The 24296-nt window shown below is 45.7% G+C and overlaps 2 protein-coding genes across 2 annotated transcripts in view; both read right to left on the bottom strand.

The window, feature by feature from the left end:
* Positions 1 to 885: 885 nt before the first annotated feature.
* Positions 886 to 7433, bottom strand: LMOD3 (leiomodin 3). The gene is made up of 4 exons (XM_053989487.1): positions 7380 to 7433; positions 6684 to 7011; positions 3446 to 4825; positions 886 to 1274 (listed from the first exon to the last, which is right to left on the bottom strand). The coding sequence occupies exons 2-4, from the start codon at positions 6978 to 6980 to the stop codon at positions 1248 to 1250; spliced, it is 1704 nt and encodes a 567-aa protein (XP_053845462.1). The 5' UTR covers positions 6981 to 7011; positions 7380 to 7433; the 3' UTR covers positions 886 to 1247.
* An 8735-nt stretch (positions 7434 to 16168) lies between these two features.
* The window catches only part of FRMD4B (FERM domain containing 4B), a 124707-nt gene continuing 116579 nt past the window's right edge, over positions 16169 to 24296 (bottom strand). Inside the window, exons 19-23 of the mRNA XM_053989626.1 lie at positions 22693 to 22840; positions 21434 to 21559; positions 19961 to 20766; positions 19267 to 19399; positions 16169 to 17743 (exon numbers count right to left, since the gene is read on the bottom strand). Coding sequence (XP_053845601.1) covers positions 17623 to 17743; positions 19267 to 19399; positions 19961 to 20766; positions 21434 to 21559; positions 22693 to 22840 — 1334 coding nt within the window. The 3' untranslated portion in view covers positions 16169 to 17622. The remainder of the gene's footprint in view (positions 17744 to 19266; positions 19400 to 19960; positions 20767 to 21433; positions 21560 to 22692; positions 22841 to 24296) is intronic.

Raw genomic sequence — 24296 nt, 5'->3', positions numbered from 1 at the left:
GACTGGGATTTAGCTGACAGGGGAATATTGCTAAGAATTACCACTTAGAGATGAACTCACCTGAAGGAAATCCTGCCAGGAGCTACAAAGCTGTGCCTTTGAATCAAGCAGCCACAGGAAGGTGCATTTTAGCACAGGGAAAGCCTTTGTTCTTTCCCTATGCCTTATAGCTTTAAAAAAAAACAAATAAAAAAGCCCCTAAAACAATTGGTCTCTTGTGGATGTATTTCACAAGAGTGTGACTTACCTGTAGCTGCTTTACAACAAAGACAGCAGAAGAACTTAATGTGATCATAAAGAGGGAGGAGAAAAAAAAAAATCACAAAAATATTAAAGAAAAACTGAGTTGTGTATATACAGGTTTTACCCCTTCAAATCCAGCCCTGCAAGATTTGACATGCTATTCACACATCATACTAGGAGGAATTAGGAGTTTCTTAAACCCCTGGAAAAGAGGTGAGGCTCATCCTCCTGCCACAAAAACAGCGTGGAGTGAGACCTAAAATGACATTTCAGTGCTCTCCAAGGTGGCTGCAATTAAGGGTTGCAGAAAGAGAGTGGTGAATCACAGGGAATGAACATCACAGTTCCCCAAAGCAGAACGTGGCATCATCTTTTAAATGCTGATCAGGTACAATACCCACTAGACATTGTTCTGAAATAGAGGGAGCTTGGAAGGTGTTCGTTGTACCAGAGCAGTCGTTCTGTGAGTGCTTTGTTAGCAATGGAAGTGCTGCACACTTCTTACAGAGAGAGAGCTTTATTTCATTTCTGTTTCCTTAGCCTAAAAAATGAAGCTGTATACATGGAAACCAAATACATTTCTCATGGACAAGAGAGTAATAAAGTAGCATGTGTGTGAAAAGAAAGATAAGATAAAGCACAGCGTGTTCCTGCAGAATCTGGCAGCAGAAGGACAACGTGGAAGCAAAATAGTTTGCTGACAAACTAGAAAGACAAGGTTATTGATGCCTCTGAGAAAATACTCCCACAACAAACTGAAGCCTCAAATCCACTTGGCAGACAGATGGCAGTGGGATTGTTTGATACCTGATGGAAACACTTAGCACTGACTTTTCCCATGCCAGCTGTTTTCACCACACTTACACAAGTGTGTATCACAAGCTTTGTTCCCAAAGAGTTGAATACACCACCTGGGTTCTGCAGAAAACATCTGCTGAAACAGTTGTAAGCAAAACTTGAGTAGTCCTTATTCCAAGTTGTTTTCTTCAGGTCAGTCTGGTCTCTCACTCCAGCTGCTTTGGCAACGGCACCTGGACAAGGACATGAAGTATTAAGAGGAGGAAATTTCTCAGCCTTATTTATCAGGCCAGTTTAGTCCAATACAAACCCCCAGAACTAAAATATAACAGCTGGGAACTCCAAGGAGCTCTGGTTGGGAGCTCTCTTTTGTTTGGAATGCCCCACTTGATGTTTGCAATGCTTAAGGTCCAGGAAATCAGTTTGAAGGCCTTGAGTTCCACCACAGAGAGAACAAACAGCCAGCTCAACTCAAGCAGCAAAACTCCATTTCAGAAATAAAGCTGAAGGAATTAAGACAAAAAGGAGTTACCAAGATCAAGGGGGATGAGGAGAATAACACCCTAATGCCCCAAATCCAAGACAAATGGATGACAGAGCCCAAAAAAAGAACCAACCCAAAAAATCCCCAAACAATCCACCAAAACAAACCAGCCCAAGGCCCCAGAACATGTGTCCATCATTTCATCATTCCACGAGCTGTGATAGCAATTGTCATCTGGCATATTTAAGATACACCATGAATTGATGTCTCTATCTTTAACCCCACAGCTCTCATGGATAAAATCCTCCTGATCATTTTTGGGGGAATGGCAGGGGTTCAGTATTGCCCCTGGCACATAGCAGCACCCAGGTTTCTCAGCCATTGCTGTGCAAAATAAGGGCTGTGCCTGGCAGAGAACGAGTGCCATTGTCCTCCAGCCTCCTGAGAGCTGGGAGGGCAGCAACTCCCACGGCCATGAAGGACCAACCTGCTGCCACCAGCACAATCTGTGAGCTTTCCACAGCAGGTCTTGTTGTCTGGGATGTGGAACCAAAATGCGAACCCTAGACTGGCCTAGAAAGGCCAGAAATGCCCTGAGGAGAGGCCTTGGCTGCAGCCAAGTTGGACTGGCCAGCAGAAACTCAGAACCCCAAACCTTGCCTACAGAACAGAATGTTCAGGATAATCCTGGACCAGAATCTGAGGTCACTGCAGAACCTGCACCAGCCAAATATCAGGACAAACTACTCTGTCTGGAATTACTGAGGAAATAATTACTTCTTTATAGGCATAAATGAAAGCAAAATTAGTCCCACTATATTAAAATGTCAATATTGAAAGAAAAAAAATACAAATTACTTGACTATTTTTAACTACAAGGGATTTTCTGTCCTCTTCCTCGAACCTTGGCAACACAAACAGGCACCAAGCTACAAATACATCAGCCAATGATGAATCAATGAATCACTTTAATTCCCTTGAATCAATACAAGGGAATATAACAGGTCAGGAGAGCAAGAGGTTAAATCTGGTGGCCAGCATTTTGAGAAGAAGCCCATGAATTTGGTACCCAAGTGAGAACATACCCAGGAGGCAGTTTTCCATTTTGGACTGGCATTCTAAAGTCAGGATGATCTTGAGCTCACTTGAGTTGACCACTGAGCCAGCTTTCAGTGGCAAAGTTTTACTTGAAAATAAATATAAAATCCCCTACAATACCACTACTTTCTTCCCACAACCTTGTTCCATCTTCACTGCTGGTGTATCTAATTTCTTTTTTTCCTGTTAGCACTAGAATTTTGCAATTGATCTACATAAGGACAAACAGAAGAATGAGCAGCAAAGGACCACTAAAATAATACACTCCTTGTTACTGGGTGAGGCAGGCAGGAGCAGGGCTGCAGATTGTGAGTCCGGGCTGGATTTCAGTGTGTGCCAATTGACAGTGCTCTCTTGTGTAAAGTGAGAGCTAAGGGAAAACACAGCTGTTGAAGAGAGAAACATGGGGCTCATGGGGGACTAATGTGAAAAATAATTCTGTTGTACTCTTGAAACAACTCTCTTATAATAGCATGGGCCTGTCATAACTAATACACTATTAGGAGTATAGTAAGGTTTAATTTCTGTGGGTTTGTTCACCTCCTGAGTGAATTTCCTTTCTTTTACCTTGTGGACGCAGCCAGGGATGCACAAGGCTGCAGCCTTGGTGCTTGGCAGTGAGTTCCCTGCACAAGCCATACCTCAGTGCTGCTGGAAAACAGCCACCTGCCCGCTGGGAGTGGCAGCCTGACACAAAAGGGTGGCAATGCCATGTGCAGGTGCATTTGCCAGCCCTGCCAGTGCCCAAAATTTCCAACCAGAGCTCAGAGCACAGCAGGTGGCTGCCATTCCCTCCCCTCGGAGGCGCCACTCTGCACTTACCGGCTTGAGATAAGCGACGTTGCTCTGGCGGATGTCGTTGAGGAGCTGATCTCTCGGGGTTATTTCTACCAGGGGAGGGGGTCTTCTCCTGGGAATTGGTTTAAGTGTTTTGATGACGTCTTTGAGGTTGGTTTTCTCAGCAGGCTCCACGTACTCTGGCACGGCGGGTTTGCGCTGAGTCTTCTTCAGCTTGACCACTTTGAAGCTGACGGGTTTCTCTCTGCACGGCTGCTCGGGTGCTGGTGGCCTCGTGTTCTCCTGCCTTTTGCTCAGTGACACAGCTGCAGGGACAGGGGGTTTAGGGGCTTGTGGTGGCTCCTGCATCCTCAGCTGGGGCAGTGGTACTCCCAGCATTTCCCACATCCCAGGAGGCAACCCAAGTCCATTCTCCAGCATCGCTATCAACTCCTTCTGCTCTTTCATCTGCTGCTGCCTTTGTCCCTCTTGCCTCTTTTGCCTCTGCTTGTCCAGGTTCCTGCTGAGCAGGTTGGTCACCACCATCCTGGGCCCCGGCAGCTCAAAGTGATACCCCATTTTGAGGAGGGTGTTGTTGGCTTTCAGCAGCCTGGCAATCTCCATCTCTGCCTGGTGGCCCAGCAGGCCCCTCTGGTTGTGGAAGCGGAGCTCTGTCAGCGTCTCGTTGTACTGCAGGCAGCGCATGATGGCCACGATGCCTTTGCCAGAGATGAAGTTGGAATCAATGTTCAAGGTGGTGATGCTCCTGTTCTCCCTCAGCATGTTGGCCAGCGCGAACGCCACGTTGTCATCGGCCCCCACATTGGCCAAGCTGAACGTTTTTATGTTCTTATTCTTTTTCATGGCGTTGACAAAATCTATCAGCATTTCCTTGGGGACGTTTTCTATGTTGTTCAGGTTGAGCTCCTTCACGTCTGGGTTGTTTTTTCGGACTTTCTCCAAACTGTCTTCTAAATTGGTTTGATTTCCTGAGGGCCTGGCACTTAGCTTCATGAAGCTGGTATCCAGCGCTAACTTCTGGGGGATGTTCAATTTTGATATTTTCTTTTCATTTTCCTTAGGCTTTTCTTCGATTTCTCCTGGTTCTGTACCTGGCTTCTGACTTATCTGGTTGATGTGACTGCTCTCATTGGTGTAATTCTCCTTTGTTTCCAATTCAGTCTCATTTTCTTCTTCTTCTTCCTCTTCATCATCTTCCTCTTCCTCCTCTGCTTCTTCTTTCTCATCCTCCTCCACCACTCTCTCCTTATCACTTCTATCTTTCTTTGTGTCCCCAGGTTGTGCTCTTGACTCAGACACGTGCTCATTTTGGTAATGTCTCTTTCCCTCTATTCCTGGCATCCTCCCTCCAGCCACCTCGCCACTGTTGCCGGCCTCTCCTTCCATCTCCTCCGCAGCACTTCTCTGAGGAAGACAAAACCTCACAGCTGAAATAGTTGCAAAATATCTTTGTTACAATAGCTTTCTGCTCAAATAAACACGCAGCAGCTGGATTTAGATCCCTCTTTGCCCATACAATAGAGAAAAAGCCTTAAAAGTGTCACTGCTGTAAATTCAGGCTGTACTAGTTTGCTTGGGAACACAGGAACAACCTGTTCCTAAAGAGGCTGCAAACCAGTTTCTCATCTTTGCCTACTAAATTAAGTCCTAACAATTAAACCCTGAACCATTAAATCCTAACATATAATGTTAATGATATGTTAAGATGGTCTTTGAACCCTTCTGGGGATTAAGAGTTTCTGATCCAGTGTCCCTTTCTGGATTTAGTGTAATCTTTATAATGTCTTTGACAAGAGAGAAAGTTTCCTTTGTATGCCACAAAGCACTGGACATGAGGGTGAACCCCTGATGGTTTGCTCAGCCCAAGGAGGAGTGAAGAGGGCACATTGTGACCACTGTGGAGTCATCCAGCACTAGGGACAAGGCCACCTGCTCTGGCAGTCCCAGAGCATCACACCTAAGGCAGCACCTGGCTGAAGATAAAATATTAGCTCAGTTTGGAGTCCAGAGATAAGAAACCAGCCCCTGCACAAAGCAGTTGCAGGGCAGTGAGGCTTCTACCATCCAAAGAAATTAGTTGCAAACATCTACCAACTCCAGAGACACTCCTTGCTGAGATTTTTCTTTGTCAAGCATCTTTTTGCAAGCGGTTCCTCCACCACAGAGAAATCCTAATAAAGCACTAATAAAATCTAGCTATTCCCCTGTGATTTGCACTTGTCAGGCAGGACAGTGTCATGGCTTGTGCTGCACCCAAAGTCAGACAAAATGCTCCCAGCCACTTCTGCCCTTGGGGCAGCGGCTCCCCTTTGCTGTGGGGGTGAATGGGTTTGGGTGGGGATTGTTTGACCAGCTGTGAGCGCAGCAGCCAGCTCCACACCCAGGTTTCAGATTTAACCTCAAAAGTGTTTACAAAATTGTTTCTTTGTGTGTAAGAGTGTTGCAGGAGGAGGAAAAAATCCCACAGATTTCCCCTGGTCTCCAAAGGCAGCCCATGAAACCTCCCTTGGGAAGTTTGGGATGCGCCACACTGGTGTGTATTAGCAAACCACTGATATTCAAAACAAAAGTAAAATAAATCAGTTACCTCAAATTCACTTCTAGTGAACTTCACATTCAAGTGTGGATGTGTTTCATCTGGCCAAGTTTCAATTCTATTAACCTATTTTTAAGTATAGCCCTCATCCTGAAAGATATCTAAGTATGACCTTAACTTTATTTCAAAGTCATGGGGATAGTAAAATAATTTTAAGCACTGCATTGAGTAGAGCTGAACTTGTTCAAGAGTTTGTATGCTTGGTTGTTAATGTTTCACCCTGTTAAAATACAATGATTTGGGATTTTTCTCCAGTATGTAATTAATTCTGTCAATTAATAATTTAATTTGTATGACTAATATAATCTTCCATGGAAAAGCAACGTGGTGTTCTTCCATATGCAAAATCAAACTAATTAGAGTTACATCCTCCAAAAGTGATCTTGTGACAGTTTCTCAGTGATTTGCTTTACTCAAATCAGAACTAAGATTTTTTTCTATTAAAAAGCTTACATAAATATTTGGGAAAAGCAATTAAAAAATTACTAACTCTGACATCAGTCCAAGCTGGATTCTATCACTGATGAGGCTTTTAGGATTAATCTACATTTGTTTGTACTCCACCTTATGTAAGGGACAGAAGCAGAGGCAGGTTAAGGTATTAAAGCTACAAAACAGATCCCACTGCTGATGCATAATAAATATTTGTGATTTTTTGCTTGTTACCTCAGAGGGCAAGAGGGTGACAGGAACTCTCTCATCCTCGAGCATGCGTCTGGATGCCTTCTGCCAGTACAGGTAGTCAACCAGGGACCTGTGGTCGAAGCTCCCCGTGGGGGGTTTCTCTGTCTGATCCCTCTGTATCATCCCAGTCGGGATTTCAGGGTCTGGGGCCATGACTTCCATCTCGCTCTGCAGCTCCTTCAGCTCCTCGGGGGACAGGTTAGCCAGGATTTCATCTTCATCAATGTCCTCGGGACACACGTCTTCATCAGAGTTTTGGCCAAGTTCAGACATGTTCATTCTTCCCTCCTTCCTCTAATACTTTTTAAACCTAAAGAGAAAGATAAATTTCAAAGGATTTCCTTTTTTCCCCCCTCACTAGCAGTAGCTGATCTGGTTAAATCGACAAGTTCATGTTTTGGTCATGAGCTGTGGCAGCTCCCAGGCTCAGTGTGGGACACAGCCCGTGCAGCTAAGTCTATATTAAGCTGCACTTGGCTGGATAAAGAGAATTTATGGCGATGCTCCATTTTCAGCAACCTGTCAGCTGTGCAAACCCTTCTGACATTTCAGTGCAGCTGGTGTGTCCCCCACTGAGGGAGGCAGAAGACAGACATTCCAGAGGATTCCCAGGACACTGCACCACTCAGGGCGTCACCCTGGAACCGCCAGAGCAGGATGAAGGGACATCAGTGGCACCTGTGAGATGTGCAGGTGAAATCCAGCCTCTGGGAAGAATCAGAAAGGTCTCTGTGTCCATAACATCTCTAATCTATCTCAAAAGAACCAAAGGCCACAGGCCCTGCGCTGCCTTTGGCCAGGTCTAGGCCCTGGCTGATGGTCACAGGGGGTTTTGGTGTGAGTGCAGCCACCTTCTCTTGGTGACGTCTCCCAAGCCTCACATCCTGGTCAGGGGAAAGTCCTCCAAGGTGAAAAAAGGTGGGTAGAGCTGGTAGAATATGCACCTTGTGCCTGGGGACGGAGGTCCATGCAAGGACAGGCACCAGCCCCTTGAAGCATCCTGAGTGCTCCTAGGGAAGCATTTCCCACGGCACATCCCTGCTCCCATCCAGGGGCAATGCCATGCCTGTTTCTTGACTGGCCTGGCCCTGTCATGAACATCATTTGCACCATCAACTCTTCTTGGCTGACAGTTCATCTGAGGCTCATCCTTCTCCTACTTTTTACCTTTTTTTTTTTTTCAGAGTTAATAAGCAACTACAAAGATTCACCTTGTTATATTTGCAGACCTGATGTAACTCCCCAAAATTCTTTTTTTGTTAGGTGTCCATTTCATCCAAGTGTCTCCTTCTTTCTTCAGAATATTTTATAGGCTGCTAAATTCACACACATCACCGTGTGCATGGTTTCTCTGTAACAGTAAAGTAGCAAGGGTTACTAATTTTGCTACTCACAGTTTGGGCCGTTCATTGGATTAGGAAGATTTCCTCTCATAATTTCAAATTTTCTTTGCAGGGGTATCAAATCAAATCTTCACCTTGCAAATGCAGCTTCCACAGGAGCAAAACCATGGGGGAGAGGCTAAGAAACTATACCCTACCAATTTTTAAACCATATTTCTCATCACAATCTCAACCATGCTCTGCTGGAGTCTGCCAGCAGCAAAATAGGCTCTGCATGATGATGGTGTCTCTTTGCTGTGTTTTGCAAAATGAAACATGGAGTTCTAAGCCCTGTTAACCTCTATTAAAAGTCCATTATCCAAAGGTCCTCATTTGAGTCATGCTGTTACACAGCAGGGAAGAGGGCAAAAATTTAAGAATAGAATAAGTGGCAAAGGAAAAGATAATAAAAGCCCAAGCCAAAAATGCAATGGCTCCATTTGCCCCTTTGGTATTTCAGGGACATCCTTATCCTTGTTTTATATTATGCAGCAGCAAGCACAACAACAGACCCACACATCAATCTATCTGCTCCAGCAGCTCTAACCCCCAGTGATTGCTGCCCATAATAGAACCCATAAATGGTTTCCTGATGTTCTCAAATAAATCAATGCTCTTCTGTAGCCGGAATGCTACTCTCCCAGACGATGCAGTTTGGGCCACAGAAGCTGTCTATTCAGTGCTTACTTCTCACTTGCTAATTTCTTGCCTGTAAATAAAGCCCCATGCCACCTTCTTGGGTTTCCATGATCTTCAGCCAGGCCATCTTGGGCCATGGTCTTGTCAGATCATCTAAGTTAAGCAGGGTCAAACCCATGAAGTCCTCTTGAGAAGAAAAACAGGGGCACTGAGAACACTATCAAGTGTTTGAAAACCACTTTTTCTCTTAAGCAGAAATATATCACTTGTCAATACCACGATTAGGAAACTCTATACTGGGAATGATGCCTTCCCCATCAGATGCAGAGCAAGGGGCTTCCTGGTGACACCTCTCCTGGTGACATGGGTGCTAATCCCACAGATTTCCAAGGTGGGTATCATATTTTGCCTACTTTAGGTCTCTCCTCCATAAATTATGTTTCCAGGATGTACTTCCTTTCCTAACATATTGCTTAGTGTTTTGGTGTTCTGGTAACAGCACATTAGAGCAACAAACAACACTCTTGAGGTGAGGACACGCTCACAGTGGGTCTAAAACACTTTTCCAAGTCTAAACTCCCATTTTCTACCCAAAAACATTTGTTGGTGTTCCCCTCAGAGCTTTCCAAAATAATCACACATTTCTCAATCTTCATTAAGACAGGAAAGCCACTTCCACTGGTGACACTTGCTATTTTCACACCAATTTGACACTGGTTCAGGAATCCCCAGACTAACAAGCTGCTGCACAGTTACCACAGTGCAGAGCTGTGCTGTGCCAGAGCCGCACTCAAAGCCCCAGCAGAAGACAAGAGGTACCTGCAGCAATCACAGAGCAATTCCTACAGGTAGCAGCAGCTCAAAACTCACGCTAAGCATGTACCCAACAAGCATTAAACAAAAGCACTTCAGGAGCACACTGACAGAAGAAGAGGTCTGCCCTTGGTAATGAACCATTCTGACTCGCTGCTCGCTGTTTGTAAGGCAGGTGCTCACATATGGATGAACTCTGGAATGAAACCAGCAGCCTCTCCTGCAGGTTTGCTTCACCTCATTGATGCTTTTCTCATTTAAACATTCTCTTCAAAATTTCCAACCCAGTCCTCTTGAAAGCCAAAAGGTTAACAAGTTCTTAGCTTGAGTATCAGGAAGGCGTGACTGCTGTGTCACTATTTGACAGGAGGCAGCCCATGTTTTTAGTGCCTAAAACTGTTCTATTTTTAAGGTAATTGATGGGACACATACTGTGGCCAAATATTGGAGAGCAATTTCTATAATGTTGGCTTTTGTTTTTTTCTGCTTATAAATCCCCCCACATTCATTCCCCTCTATTACCAATCCATGGCATTTCCAAGTGCAACTGGAACAAGCCAGGGAATGTGCCCATGTAACATAACCTTGCATTACTTTTAAGAAACTCGTAGGCTGATGGGAGAGTCTAAAATTGACAATCAGTAGCATACACCAAGCATGTCCAGCAATGCAGTGCAACCCAATACAGGGATTATAAAGGGTCAGATGATGGGATCTTAACAATAACAACCACTGAGGAATGGGAGCAGTCATAGAGAGACACCCTGTGGGAAAAACACCAAGGGAAAAAAAAAAAATCACCCAACACATCTCCAAACTCTTCCAGATATAAATATATCAGATTAAGTTTGCTGCTTAAATAGAGTAAGGACATCTGACTTCAGAAGTATTTGCCCAAGACTGGGAGCTGCAAAGTCAAACCCTGTGAGAAGCAGCAGGCACAGCAGGCTGGGTCAGGGCAGGAGGGAGCAGCAGGGATGGAGGTATGAGCCCTCCACTGCTGCTCCAGCTCAACCAACCACCACATGTCACTGTGTTGAGATCTCTCATCATCTCCCATGATCTCTCCCATCATCACTGTGTTGATGTCTTGTAATTTCCTCTGCCTCTAGAGAAACAAGCAGAGCTGCATCTCCTGTTTCAGTGGGACCTGGATGCTTCTAATTTGCTCCCTACAAAAAGAACTTGGTGATTTTTTTCTTTTTTTTTTTTTAGTTTCCATTTTTAGAGAAATCTGAGAGCAGCTACAGTACCTGTGCAGTAGGAAGCAACCTCTGTCATCATCCACCTTCTTGATTACAGGGAAAAGAAAACCTTAACAAGTGTACGGAGAAAAGGGGAGCATGGAGAAGACTTTGGTCATGACAGAAATCAAGGACAGAACATTTCAGCCTTGTCCAAAGCAATCCTGTAGGGAAATGCATTGGCAAGTCAGATGTGTATGCCTTGGTTCGTATCAAAAAGGGTTAGATGATCAGCAAATGAATTTCTAAATAATTTCAACTCTTTAAACCATTAAAAAATATCAAAATCTCCATGATTTTGGGGTAGGACACAGCCCCACATATGAACGTTGACACTGAGATTTTGCTGGTAGGGGACTGGGGATGAGACAAAAGGCAACCGAGCTGATCTGGCAGTCTGGGCTGACCCAGGACAAACCTTTGCCCCACTCAGAGCCAAAGCCTGTTCCAAATCTGACCCCCAAAGACTGACTTTCTGGGCTTGCTTGCCACTGAACAACACTATGCCTCCTCTGCCATCTCCCAGATCTTTTTTTTACTGACCACATTCTAAAGAGGCTGGAGCAGCACCTCCAGCACAGCCGGGGGGCTGCTCTGCACTGTGTTCTGTTACACAGAGCAGTTCTGTGGCTACAGGAGGGAATTTCTTCTCCCAGATATCATTTATAGCACAAACATGGGCAAAATGCTGAAACACTCAGCACTGGTTTCTGCTAACTTGGTATTTTCCTTTCCCAGCTTGTTATTTATGCGACCTTGGTGAAGCATTTGTAAATACCTGAATGTTTTCATCCCTGGGTGGTGGTTTGTTACCTCTTCTTCCCAAAGCACAGTGCTAACAGCTGCCAAAAGGAGTAGAAAACCAGCCCTGAGGTGAATAAAAACAGGTCTGTGAGAGACCATGAGTAATTTTGTTATTTTATGGGAAGCAGGCAATTCATGATGTTTGTTACCTGACCATGACTTCAAGGACTGAGCTACGGCTCTACCTGGGACTTTACACCCATGGCCAACCCAAAAGGTGTCCTGAGCTGCCTCAGTGGGGCTTCACCTGCTTTGGGACAGAGCTGAGGCTGGTTATGGCCATCAAAAGGGGACACTAAGCCCTGCACCAGGGACTGCCTGGGGACAGAGACCCTGGGGCAGCACTGGCTCCTGTCTGACGGGCACAGCTCGCCTGGGCACGAGGCAAACACGGTGCTGAACCTCACACTACCCATGGGCATTGCACAGGGCATTTACCCAAATGTTTACCACTATCAACTTGTTATTCCAAATCTGTGTGCAAAACAGGCTCAGAGATTCAATACTTGCATCAGAAATGCAAGCTCAGACCGTGAGAGAAGACATTAATCTCCCTGAAAACTGTGTAAGGACCCGTCTGTGACAGCATGTGCAATTCAGCAATTATTTACTGCTAACTCTACCTTCATTCTTACAATTTATCTGTGCTCTGGGTTTGCAGGGTAAAAAAAAAAAAAACCAAAACAAACAAACAAACAAACAAAAAAAACAAGAACAAAACAAAACAAACAAACAAAAACAAACAAACAAAAAAAAAAAAACAAAAAAAAACAAAAAAAAAAACCCCAAAAAAACCCCAGGAAAACAGGAGTGACAAAAGCCTCATGCTAAAACCAGTGGCTGGAATTAAATGTTAAAATGTACCCTCTCTTTTTAGACCAAATCTGTATTTTCACTCCCAGTGTTGCCTGGCAGCACTATTAAATCAGAACTGCAATAACACAATGTCAAGGATTCTTCAAGAAGCAACATCATAACCTTTGCAAGGAGCAATCACCTCCACATTTATATGAAACACTGAATTCATCATAAGCAAATCAGATTAGAAACAGCCTAGGAAACAATGTCACCCTTCACACTGAAATAAGGTTTATCTTTCTTTTACAGCATCCAAACCTAACACAACCCCACACCTCGTGTCCTCCTGCCACCAAAATGTGCCCGCAGGCAGTGATGCTGCAAAGGCCGCATGGCCACCTCGTTCTGTACACATGGGGCACGTCCTTCCCTAACCTCAGGCTGGCAGCAGGTGCAAGGATTTCTTCTAGAGTTACTCCAGCTGAGCCCTGGCTGGCTGCAAACTCTTCTCCATCTGCAGCTCTTTGATGGCACTCTAATGATTAAATAGAAATTGAGACTCCTTCCTGCTGTGCTGGAACAGGGCAGGAGATGTCCAGGGGGGCAGAGCACGTCCCTCTGCAGTCAAGGACTTGCTGAAGGATTTATGGTGAGTCCCTTCATCATAAGGGACAGGCAGGGATAATCAAGGTGGATGGATGGCAAGGAGCTGGCTGCTTCTTGTTAGAAGTCTTGCTTCTGTGTCATTAAGGCCCTGACCTTTGTGTCCTCCTGGGCTACCAGCACTGATCACAACTCACACTGCCCCTTCTTCCAAGGAGGAAATGTCACCTCAGGCTTCATTTGCTCCAGCAGAGCACAGGGTAAAAACTTCAACGATAAATCCTGCCCTGAGCGAGATTTCACTGAGAGAGACTTCACTACTTGTGTGACGTCCTGCTGTAGCTGAGACTGCCAGTTTTGTACCTTAGAAATGTATTAAATATGACAGACAAGTAAAAAGGAGATGGAAGAATAGTGTAGAATGCAGAAATCTTCCTAGAAGTAGTGTGAACATATCCAGAAAGTGCCAGGCAAGCACAGGGAGCTTCTCCCCAGGCTCAGGAGCAGCTCTCCTGCAATGATCCCGAAGCCCAGAAGATAGAGCAAACCTTCAGTCTTTAGAGGATTTCCTACACACGTTTTGGGACGGGCTGGGTCACGGTGAAGGCTTCACACCCACCCAGGAGCTACAAACACTGCTGCTGCATTCTTCACACTTCAGCTGAGCAAGTCCAAGATCATAAATGAGAAGTCAGCGGAAACCTACGAGAGTACCACATTGAGTCTCCTTGGCCAAAGTTTCACATAAGCATAGTCAGGTGAATTTTAAAGATTAATGATCTTAAAAGATTTTCCTGTGTTGGGGAAGGGGCTCCTGGCCTGAGCCTCATCCCTCCTGGTCCCTGCACTGAGGAATGTCCAACACCAGCCTCCCATGGGGCTCACGGCAACTCCCATCAGTGCTTGTCCTCCCATATCAGAAGATTTTTGTTCAAAACAGCAGAGAAGAAGCAGACAAGTAATTAAAAATATCAGGCATGGCTTATTTTAGCTCAGTGCCCAAATTCCTTTTTAAGGATTCCTGGCAAGGACTGGGTCTTCTTTTTAACTCAACGCACTCAAAACCACTCCACTACACACAGATTTAAGTGGGGTTTTATTTCCCCTCCACACTCCCATCAGCAGCATCTACCTTCTGAAGAGAGAGATGTTTGTAAAACCAAACCCTGTGGATCTCGTGTTTCACCTTGTTCACCTCCTGGCTTTGTTCTGGTATGACCAAGTAAGAATTTCTAGATATTTCTTCATACTGGAAGGGTCAGGAAGGATTCCAGAGGACCACAAGAGGCAGGAATGCTCCTCTCTTCAACTCTGCTGTCAGGCACTAGATGTCCTCAGTTATCCTGGTGAGGCAGGCTGTGGTTAAACAGCTACACACAGATGAGATAGGAATTCAAACAAAGCACAGGCAATTTGTATTTCAGCTGTGAACAAATAAGATAATGATTATAAATATGTCTTTATTACCTCCTCAGCTGCAGTATACAGACTTGTTTCTGTGAACAGTTGTACATCTGCATCAAAACATCACTCCAGAAATGCAACAAAGCATTGGAAATCTGCAAGGGGCAAAGTTAAAGGTCCTGGGGAACAACTGGCAACAACTGGGTGCAGCAGCAGCTCCCTTGATAGGCAGGAGATGCCACAGGATCGTCATGGACTTCCTTTCTCTCCCTGTGCCACCCAAGACTGATCCTAAGCAACATATGAGCAAAGTTGGATATTTTTTATTCTCTTCTTCTGGGCCTCCTTCTTCACTTTGTATTTCCACCCTTCATAGAAGTTCCTGAAAACAAAACCCTTGCAGAGTCAGGCATGTGGAGAATGACAAGAGGGGCTCGAGAGCTACAGCTCCACCACTCCACTTCCATTTCCAGTTCCTCTGCTCAGCTCTTGCTAGCTGGAAACCGCAACCAGGCTCCGAACTCTGGCCCTAGAGGTTTTATACACAATACCCCCAAATATAGCAACCATCCTCAACCCAAACCCACCTCAAATTCCCATCTTCTCAACAACTTTATCCAAAATCACCCTGGTGCTGTCCCAGCGAGCTGGGAGGCCAGGCTGAGTGCCAGCATTGTGCCAACACGGATGTGTTGGGCTGAGCTAAATCCTGAACGCCGACAGAAAAGGCAACACAGAATTCTGTGGGTACAGCATTAAAAGAAAGGATTGTAAACAAAGCTTTAAATGGGCACAGGCCTTGTTAAACATCTCATTTCCTTTTTGTAGGAAAGCTTTGATAGTGCTGATTCCATGAGCTCTGGGTAAGGATCTGAACTTGGGACCGCTCAGCTTCCTGCTCAAAGCACTGGTGGTTTGTAGCAGCAGGGAGCAGTCAATGCATGAAGAACTTGCCAGCAGACAAACCCCAAATGCTGCTTGGAGAAATGCAAAAGTACAGTGTCATAGGAGTAATTTTAATGGGCACACCTGCAGGTTTTTTAAACACCTCTTTTCACCAGCAACCTGGAAATAAGAATAAAATTCAAGGGTGGTTGTGAAGTTTACGGACATCACAAAAAGTAGGGAACGACAACTCTGAAGAGAGTGAGACTGAATAATCTCAACTACTGGGTGACCAGGCTGCAGAAGCAGTTGTTCATCTGACACCCAAGTCACTCTTACAGATAGGTGGGTGTCTCAGGGGGCACCAACTCCAAAGAGGACCCAGCACTTGAGCAACACAAACCCTCAAAGCCACGTTGAGAAAGGCTGTGGAAATTCCTAGCTGCAAGGACAGATGAGCAAGAAGCATTTTCAACAACACAAGGACACCTCCATATCACTGGAGGGATGCTGAGAGAGCACATCTTGGCTCCCTCAGTACAGCTGATGGAGAAGCAAAAATTCTGACCTGATACTCTGATGTTTTGGGATCTTTGACCTACCTGGGGCCAACCTTCCTTCAGACGAGACCACTGATGCTCTGCACCCCACCCAACACCACAGGCCAAAAGAAATCAGACCACAGTGATTTACTTCAAAGCCCTGAAATAACACACACTGCACTTTCTCAAGCGCTCAAGGAGAAACAGGAGGAATGCTGAAGTGGTTTTGGTAGCACACTTTTTAGTTTATTGACCTATACAAAATAATAGGTCTAAAAATTCAGGAGTAGTAAAAGAATAAGCAAAAAGAGCTTTCGCATTTCTAGAGGGCTATACAAATATGCAAAACCAAGGAAATAAGTTATTTTTTATTTTGTTTTTGTTCGTTTACTTCCAAATTGCGACTCTAATACAAACAACTAAGTACCAGCTTAACAAGTGTGTCCTTCTGTATATATTACATGCTCTGGAATACTGGTAAAAAACGTCAAAAAAGTTTATCAGAAACCTTTCTATTCACAATATGAACAAGGAGTAACTAATCTTCTGTATAAAAGAACAAAAGAGCACCATTTCTGGAATCCTGAAGCACAGTACAGCTGAGAAACGAGAGAGATTTTACCATATGCAGACGAGTCATCAGGAATCAGGCAGGATAACCCCGTGCCAGTTTGTTCCTACAGATGGATGACCTGAGGTAGGTTTATCCCTCTTGAATCAAGACTGCAGTCACATGTTTTCTCCCTACACAAATGGTCCTGTGAAAAGGCTGTTCTGTCACTCAGGGACTCTGCAACGCACCTGGCAGTTCAGGTGACTCGCGGTACAATCCTAATGCCCCTCATTTTAAGGCACCCACTTGGCTGTTTGTGTTTGCATCCACCTTAAAATACTGGCCACTGCTACCAAATTGTTCCCTGGGGCTCCCCACTGTGGATCCTTGACCCACTGTGGCACAGACACGTGTCACTGTCGCCCGCTGAACAGGGGTCACCGCGCAGCCACGGTGAAAATTTGCCTACTCCTCCACACAGTGAAGTTGTACCATGGAAAGGTCATTAAACGGGCCGTTATTAATTATGTTTTATCACGGAAAAGAGAATTCAAAGTTCACCGCTTCTGTTTCCAAATCCACAACTAGCTATTAGTTTTACACGATGTATGTGTCGGCAAATTTTTATTCTTTCCAGAACTTGCTCGTGGTGCTAACAAACACTCTTAACAACACCCCAAAAACTGGACAGACTCATTCAAACCTCCATAATACAAAAACTCCAGCCTTCCTTCAAGTAATGTTCCAATACTGATTCAGTCATCCTTTGCCTCACTCACGCACACAGATCTATCCTTCATAAGCCCATGGAACCTCTTCCAGGTCCTCATAAGCCATGGCAGAATAAATTTTCATTTTTTCTTCTTCTTTCAGACATCAGACTTGTGCTCCTATAATTCCTGGGTTTTTTATAAGAGTCTCCTTTTCACATTTTTTTTCTCTGAGGTTTGCCTTCAAGACCTTCCAATCTTCCCAAAAAGTGCTTGCTAAATATAAATACTTCAACCAAGTGCTGCATCTGGTCATAGATGAACTGTGGCTTGCCCTGGGCTGTACGGATTCACAAAGAAACGCCATTCGTGGTAAGACTTTGTCAGTTTGCTACAGTCCTCTTAATGCTGAATTCCACCCTTCCCAGCAGAACAGCCCGCTTCCTCTTTTTGTTCCTTTTGCAAGTTCCACCCGAGGTCCGCCTCGGAGTCGCGGCGTTTTGTGCAAGGCACGCAGGGGTAGGAATGAGGGGCTGCACGGGGGCTACACCAGCGTCCCGGGCTTGGAGTCCTCGTGCCAGAAGAGCCTCTGCTCGCTGCTGGGCAGCTCTGCCTCCAAGCCATCCTCCTCGTCCCCGCCCAGCTGGCTCGGCTCCACGTAGGTCCTGCAACACAGACACGGCACCAGGATCAGCCGAGGGTCTTCCCCAGGCCCTTAAATTCATGCACCTCCCTTGGGCTCAAAGTTATGCTGGTTATTTTGAGTTTGCCTCCAAGCACAAACCCATTTTTTGTGCTGTAATCAGTAAAGTTGTGTGCAAGAGCAATCTCAGCTGCTCAAAGCTGTCATAGTATCACAGACTGGTTTGGCTTGGAGGCACCTTAAAGCTCATCTTGTTCCAACATCCCTGCCCTGGGCAGGGACACCTTCCACTACACCAGGTTGCTCCAAGCTCCATCCAACCTGGCCTTGAACTCTGTCAAGACTGTTGGGTGTACTGATTGTTTGTTTGCCATGATCACATTAATGCAGAAAATAAAGCAGATTAACAATCAGACAAGTGATTCAGAATGTGGAAAACTAATATCTAATGAACCTCATTTAAATGAAGCTGCTAATACAAGCAGAATTTTCAAAGGTCAATTATAAGAAATTAAAAAATTAGTAGAAACAGTATTTTTAAACACTGTTACCATAGATATTTTAAATCACTTCAGTAAAACAGCCCATAGCACTTAGCTTAGGAAAAAAAAAAAGGGATCTAGCAGCAGCTTTTATGTATTCCCTTACACTTTCATTTATTTTAAAACAAACAGAATTAAAAATTCAGTATTTTCACACAAGTCGGTCTGGCAGCAAGCATAAACTGCAACCCACAAAGCAGGAGGCACACGTGGGGTACTTATTACACTGAGCATAAGTGTATTTAAATGTGATGGCATTTGTGGGGGCAGAGTCATTCTCCAGGGCAGGAGCTTTCTGTCCTCACAGGCAAGTGTTCTACAGTGGGGGGGACACATAAAAAATGCCAAAAATGCAGAAGCAGCAAGAGCTGCAGGATTTCCTGCAAGGACCAAGCAGAGCCTGGGCTCTCTGCAGCCCTTGGGAGAGCCCCCACAAGCAGGGGGTGTCTGCAAACAGCAGCACATCCCCCATGGCTCCCAGGTTCAGCTCTGCCAAGGGAGATGCACTTGGCAGAGGTGGCACCACCTCAGACATGAATTTGGAGAGGTGTTTCCTTTCCTTGTTTTTCCAAAAGCTTATCAGCACAAGCACTACAGCTTCAGGAACCCAACGGGACTGTGTCCTGGGAAACTGCTGATGGGGTTCAGGAGAGTCCCCCCCATCAGAGGGACTGGGCTCACTGTGAGCTCTGCCTGCAACACTGCCCAGGGCATCACAGCTACCAGGGAGTGCAAGGTGTTTGATTGTCCTGCACCAGCCACAGGAAAAAGTTGTGCAACCAGTGAGCTCATCCTTCACTACGACTACTCCCCACTTCCTTCAGTGTCGGGGTACAGTTAGTGCTGGTACAGTTCATCTGCTCCACACAGAAAACCTGCCCTCACAACATCAATTTTATAAATACTCTTCATCCTGGCTCTTTGAAATCAAGCTGATTTGCTCAGAAGATTTAAGAGCCAGTGACATGCAGGAGGAAGGGCAGAAAATATATATTCTACTCACCTGCTCTGCAAAGGAAGGTTGCCATAAACATTCCCATAGCAGCTGGCATAGGAGGAATGAGACAACGTATCGTAGTCTGAAAGCCCCAGTGCAAGGGGATTTCTCCAGTTCCCAGCAGTGTTTGTAGAAGATGCTGAAATTTAAAAAAGGATTACAACAAATTACACCTTTCTTCAACTAAATCAGCTGAGGCAAACAAGACAATTTTCATCAGCGATCTCTATGGGGCTTTGCAGGACACAGGCAGACAATGCAAACACAAAATATGATTTACAAGCCCTATAGGGAGGCAAGCACTGTACAGGTGGCATTCTGTAGCTTTTCAAGTGCTTTCTGACACAGTCAGTGATGCTCACTGGACTGCATTTTGAAAGCCATCACAGCCACTGCATTTACATGGCATGAAGCTTTGTACACTGTTTCTAGTTGCTAAATATACCTGTCAAACTCAAATGCTCTTTGTCCTTCTCTGGGTTACCGTGCTTACACAAAGAGCAAAAGGCTGATTTTCCCTTCGGAGAAGACAACAAGCAAGACTTTCCTTCTAAGAACAGAACAAGATCCTACTTGGCTCCTCATCCACCTTTCAGGACAGAGCTCTGGCCTGGCTTCACTGAGGCAGTGACAGGGGGCAGAACTGAAAGCACAGCAGGGACTTGGAAAAACACTGGGCACAGATGAAATCAGACATTACCCGAAGAGAAAGACGACACCCGACTGCTCGGCGAGCACGGCGTCTGCAGACCAGCGAAGCCCAAGCTCCTCTGAGATCCTCTGTCAGACTCAAAGCCTGCCTGCAGGCTGTGACCCTGCTCCTTCTGGCTGGAGGCACGCTGGTACCAGCCACGGAGATGCTCTGCAACTAAGGCCTTGTGAATGTTTTTGGTTATGTGCTCCGTTTTAGCAACTTGCTTCCTCGGGAGCCTCAGGGTTGCGTAGGGGTTGTGTGGAACTCTGTCCACCTCGTCCTCGTGGTAGGACCGGAATTCCCTGTACCGCTCGTATCCGTAATGTGCCGATGAGCGGTAGGAGGGGTTGACGCTGTACTGCCCCTCCGTGTCACTCTCATAAACGTATCCCCCGTTGTAATAAACGTCAGGCTCCGTGTACGGGGAGTATCCAGAAATATAGTAATTTGAGGAAGGCTGCTCCTGACTTTTATGGAAGACACCACTGCGGACGTCCTTATGGGCCAGGTTTGGCATGCTTCCTGAACTTGCAGCAGAAATGTTGTGTTTCTTTGACCGTCTTCGACCCCTGGTCCTGTTGTCGAGAGTCTGAGTGGTGTAATAGGGATTGGGAGTGGGTGTCACGCAGTAATACTCTGCACTTGACTGGCTGGTGTAGGATGATCCATCGTCCAGGATCTCTGTGCTGCTGCTCCGCTGGGACTTGGAGAGGGAGAAGGTTGTCTTTTCAGCAGGAGTCTCGGACAGCAGGTGGGTCTGGGATTCCAGACTTCCGCTGCGCTGCCGGCAGTGGTGTGGGGAAACATCTGGCCTAGAACAACACAGATGTTGGCTGGTTAAAGGCAGTCTCACACAAATATACACACAGAGCTGGGGAGAGCACACAAGGACAGGTCAGCTGCCTCCCCAATCCAAGCACAACACAAATCCTGCCTTGTGTTTCCACACAGAGCATTTGCAATGCACAGAAATCAGTTTGGCTGAATTTTTTATTGGCTGCAACAGTAGGAGATCTGCCTTACAATAATCTGTCAGGCTGAGCGAGGTTAATCTGTGACAGGGACACACTGAGCGCTAAGGTCACAGACACACATTTGGTAATGATTTACAGGAGGGCTCCCTCAGCTTTTAGAAAGGAAAAGCCTACACAAGTAATGAGCTTGGAGCAGAACATGGGAAGATGGGTTTCCTTTGGATCTGTCTCTCAAGGCTGCATTACAAACCTTGAGCTCTTGATAACATTCTAAGATTCTTAGCATCTCTCCTTCTCCAGCATGGATGGCCAGCTGTCTAATAGCACAGATGGAGCTCATATTACAGCTGGCTTCCCATAGTAATGTCTCTAACCAACATTCTGAAAACCTGACCCTGCTGTGGGAAAACTGCACGGCGAACCACCCTCTGCCCTCCTAACACCATTTGTTTTCACTCTTGTGCTTCCCCAGCTAGGTGTGGCACGTAAAGCACGGGTCCCTTACTGCAGGTGGCTGCTGCTGTAGGCGTTGCGGGTGAGCACGGGGGTGGTGGGCATGCTCCTCCCGCCCTGCGGCTGCGCCGGCCGCTCCAGCGTGCGGAAGGGGCTGCTGTGCGTCGAAAGCACGTCCCTGTAGCAAAGGAGACAAGGCCAGTGAGGTTAAACGTCCCACAAGTCACAGCACACCGACTACAGGCACCTGAAGCCTTGGAGAAACAAAAGAAAGGGCGGAACAAACGTAACTCGATGTGTGAGAAACCCAGTTGTTAAATAGGAAGAAAATTCAACCCTTTCCTGTGGTTCAAGGGAGGTCTTCACAGGATGATCAGAAGGACAAGGTGCTGCCAAAGGACAGAACCATTGAGGAGAGACAGCAGGTAACAGAGAGGTAAATTAATTAGGTTTTCAAACGAAGCACATCACAGTTGAATGTGTACATGTGGCTATAATTTGACTTCTGAACTTCATGTGGAGGGGTGTTCTGCTACTCTTGAGGGACAGATGAGAAAAAAAGCAAGGCATGGCATTGCTCAAAACTCTAAAACTCTCTTAAGTGTGTCTTTAACAGCCTGCTCAAACAAGACAGCCCAAGAAATCTCAGGATCAGTGGGAATCCATACAGTGGGCACAGCTGCTAGCTAGCACCAGATCTGACACGATGTCACAATCACCTGCAAACCTACTGCTCTTGATGTGCTCCAGAGAGCTGTTCTAGCTCATAAAGTGCTCAAATACCATTGATTTGGGATGGGCACACAGCTGACACTAATGGTGGAAGCTGTCTGAATCCCAGGAACTCTGCTTGTAAACAGAGAATTCTCCATCAGGCAGACATGAATTATGTCTGCTTTGATAATGCACCTGCTGAAATACTGATACCATCAGAACGGATGGGTAGGGTTTGGTGCTGCCTGAATCCACTAAACACAGTCATCAGGAAAATGACAAGTTGTTAAATGAACACTGAAAAAACCCAGAAACTGACACAAAGAATGACAGCGCAACTCCTTAAATGCAGCCCTTGCTGTTGTATTTCTCACCTGTCTCAACCCTCTTCACAAAAACTACACTACTCTGGTTTGAGACACTGTGTCAACTGCTTATACACACTTTTGCTCCTAGCCAGGAAATTCAGCTCCCATCCCCAAACCCTGTAAGCCCAGAAGAGTAAGGAGGCAGTGGGCTCTGCTGGAACGCTCAGCAGGGTCAGGATGCAGCTCATGCCAGCAGGTGCAGAGTGCAGCAGCAGTGGGGTGTGCCTACCTGGAGTGTCTGCTTTCCAAGAGCTGCTCGTTTATGGATGACTTCCTGAGATGAATTCTCTCCACGCCAAGGGACTTTGGTGGGGGAAGTCTTGGCGAAAGCTGTGCAGAGCTGGGTCTCTGTGCTGCCGCAGGAAGTGATTCACTGACTGTTGGAAAGGAATTTGCACTTTGTTAGAGCAAAATCTGTGATATTTTTGCCCTGTGTGCAAATCTGTGGCCCCTAAGGAGAAGCACTTTGCAGTACAGAGACAATGACAGGAGCTGTGGATCTAGAAAAGATTTCCTGCCTGCACTGAGCTCTCTCCATACAGACAGGACATCGTGGAGGCTCCTACAGATCCCAGCAGCACTGACTCCTATGGAGACTACACCCAGCTTGGGGCTGTGCCAGATCACAGAATGGAACTTCCTGGGAAAACATCTGTTTGCAGAACAATCCTTTCCAGAGCCAAGCAGACAAGCTCAGCCTCTGCAAAGGCCAGTTCCTCTCACTCACCTTCCAGCGCTTGAAAATGACATTTTAAGAATTAGTTCTGAAACACAACCTGAAAGAGACTGACTTCAAAAGCGACTGAATGAGCAAAGACAACTGACAGACACATTTGGCTGAAGGCAATTGAGAAGATGCTGGTTTGATCCTTGTTCTCACTTTGCTTAGGGCACAACCAGGTCCCGACAGAGCCAACAGGAAACTCCAACTAATACATTTAAATGCAGGAAGAGCATCACAGAGAACATGTTCACAAGCCTGGCTCCACTTCTACTTGTACATGCAGAAATCAGGTGTAAATCCATTTTATAGCATTTTAAAATATCCATTTTAAAACACCTGGTTTGTACAAGTCTAAAACTGGGACAAAGTGAGATCAGAATCAGGACTGAATGGAAAAGTGAGTAATAATTTAGATGATGTTTGTCCCCAAATGACGATTATCCAGTTTAAGGGAGAGGCAGGCCAAGTCCTTTCCACCTTGTGGAACAGGGTGTGAGTGTGTCTGTGGGTGTGTGTGTGAAATGAGTAAGCTGAGCAAACACCAACCCATGCAAGATGCAAGCTCACTAGGGAACAGATAAACGTAAATAGAGCATTAGTATCTGTGACTATTCCACCTTTCTCTAAGTTTTATGGTAGCTGTGAGGGCAGAAGGGCTGGGCTAATTCTTCCAATTTGTAAGTCCTTCAGTTCTAGGCCAGGCCCTAGGGACAACGTATTTGACTCTCACAGTGTCCTCAGCTTGCAGGCTGGTCATGTTAAAACCAACTTCCTTCTCTAAAGATGACTCAGGTCAGCTCACAGAGCAGAAACTTTCAAAAACTAATCCATTAGGAGGAAAGACATTCCTGAGTAGCTATTTTTTCCTCTGCTATAAAGTAATTTATCATCAAAAGCCACCAAAATTATAGAATCATATAATGACTTGTACTGGAAGAAACCTTAAAGCTCATCTCATTCCAACTCCCTGCCATGGGCAGGGACACTTTCCTCTAAAAGGTTTTGCTCAAAGCCCTGTCCAGCCTGGCCTTGAACACTTCCAGGGATGGGACATACTAAAGGACATTAAGTCAAAGAAATGTCTCTGAATGGACAAACTTCTCAGGAGG

Source organism: Vidua macroura, chromosome 13 (assembly GCF_024509145.1).
Source record: "Vidua macroura isolate BioBank_ID:100142 chromosome 13, ASM2450914v1, whole genome shotgun sequence".
NCBI classification, from domain to species: domain Eukaryota; kingdom Metazoa; phylum Chordata; class Aves; order Passeriformes; family Viduidae; genus Vidua; species Vidua macroura.
This window is presented reverse-complemented; position numbering and strand designations above follow the sequence as displayed.

Coding starts and splice junctions, on each gene's coding strand:
- LMOD3 (XM_053989487.1), bottom strand. CDS start 6,980: ATGAACATGTCTGAACTTGGCCAAAACTCTGATGAAGACGTGTGTCCC. Junction 4,826..6,683: donor TCACCCTCTTGCCCTCTGAG/GTAACAAGCAAA, acceptor TGTCTTCCTCAG/AGAAGTGCTGCGGAGGAGAT. Junction 1,275..3,445: donor ACGTCGCTTATCTCAAGCCG/GTAAGTGCAGAG, acceptor GTCCTTGTCCAG/GTGCCGTTGCCAAAGCAGCT.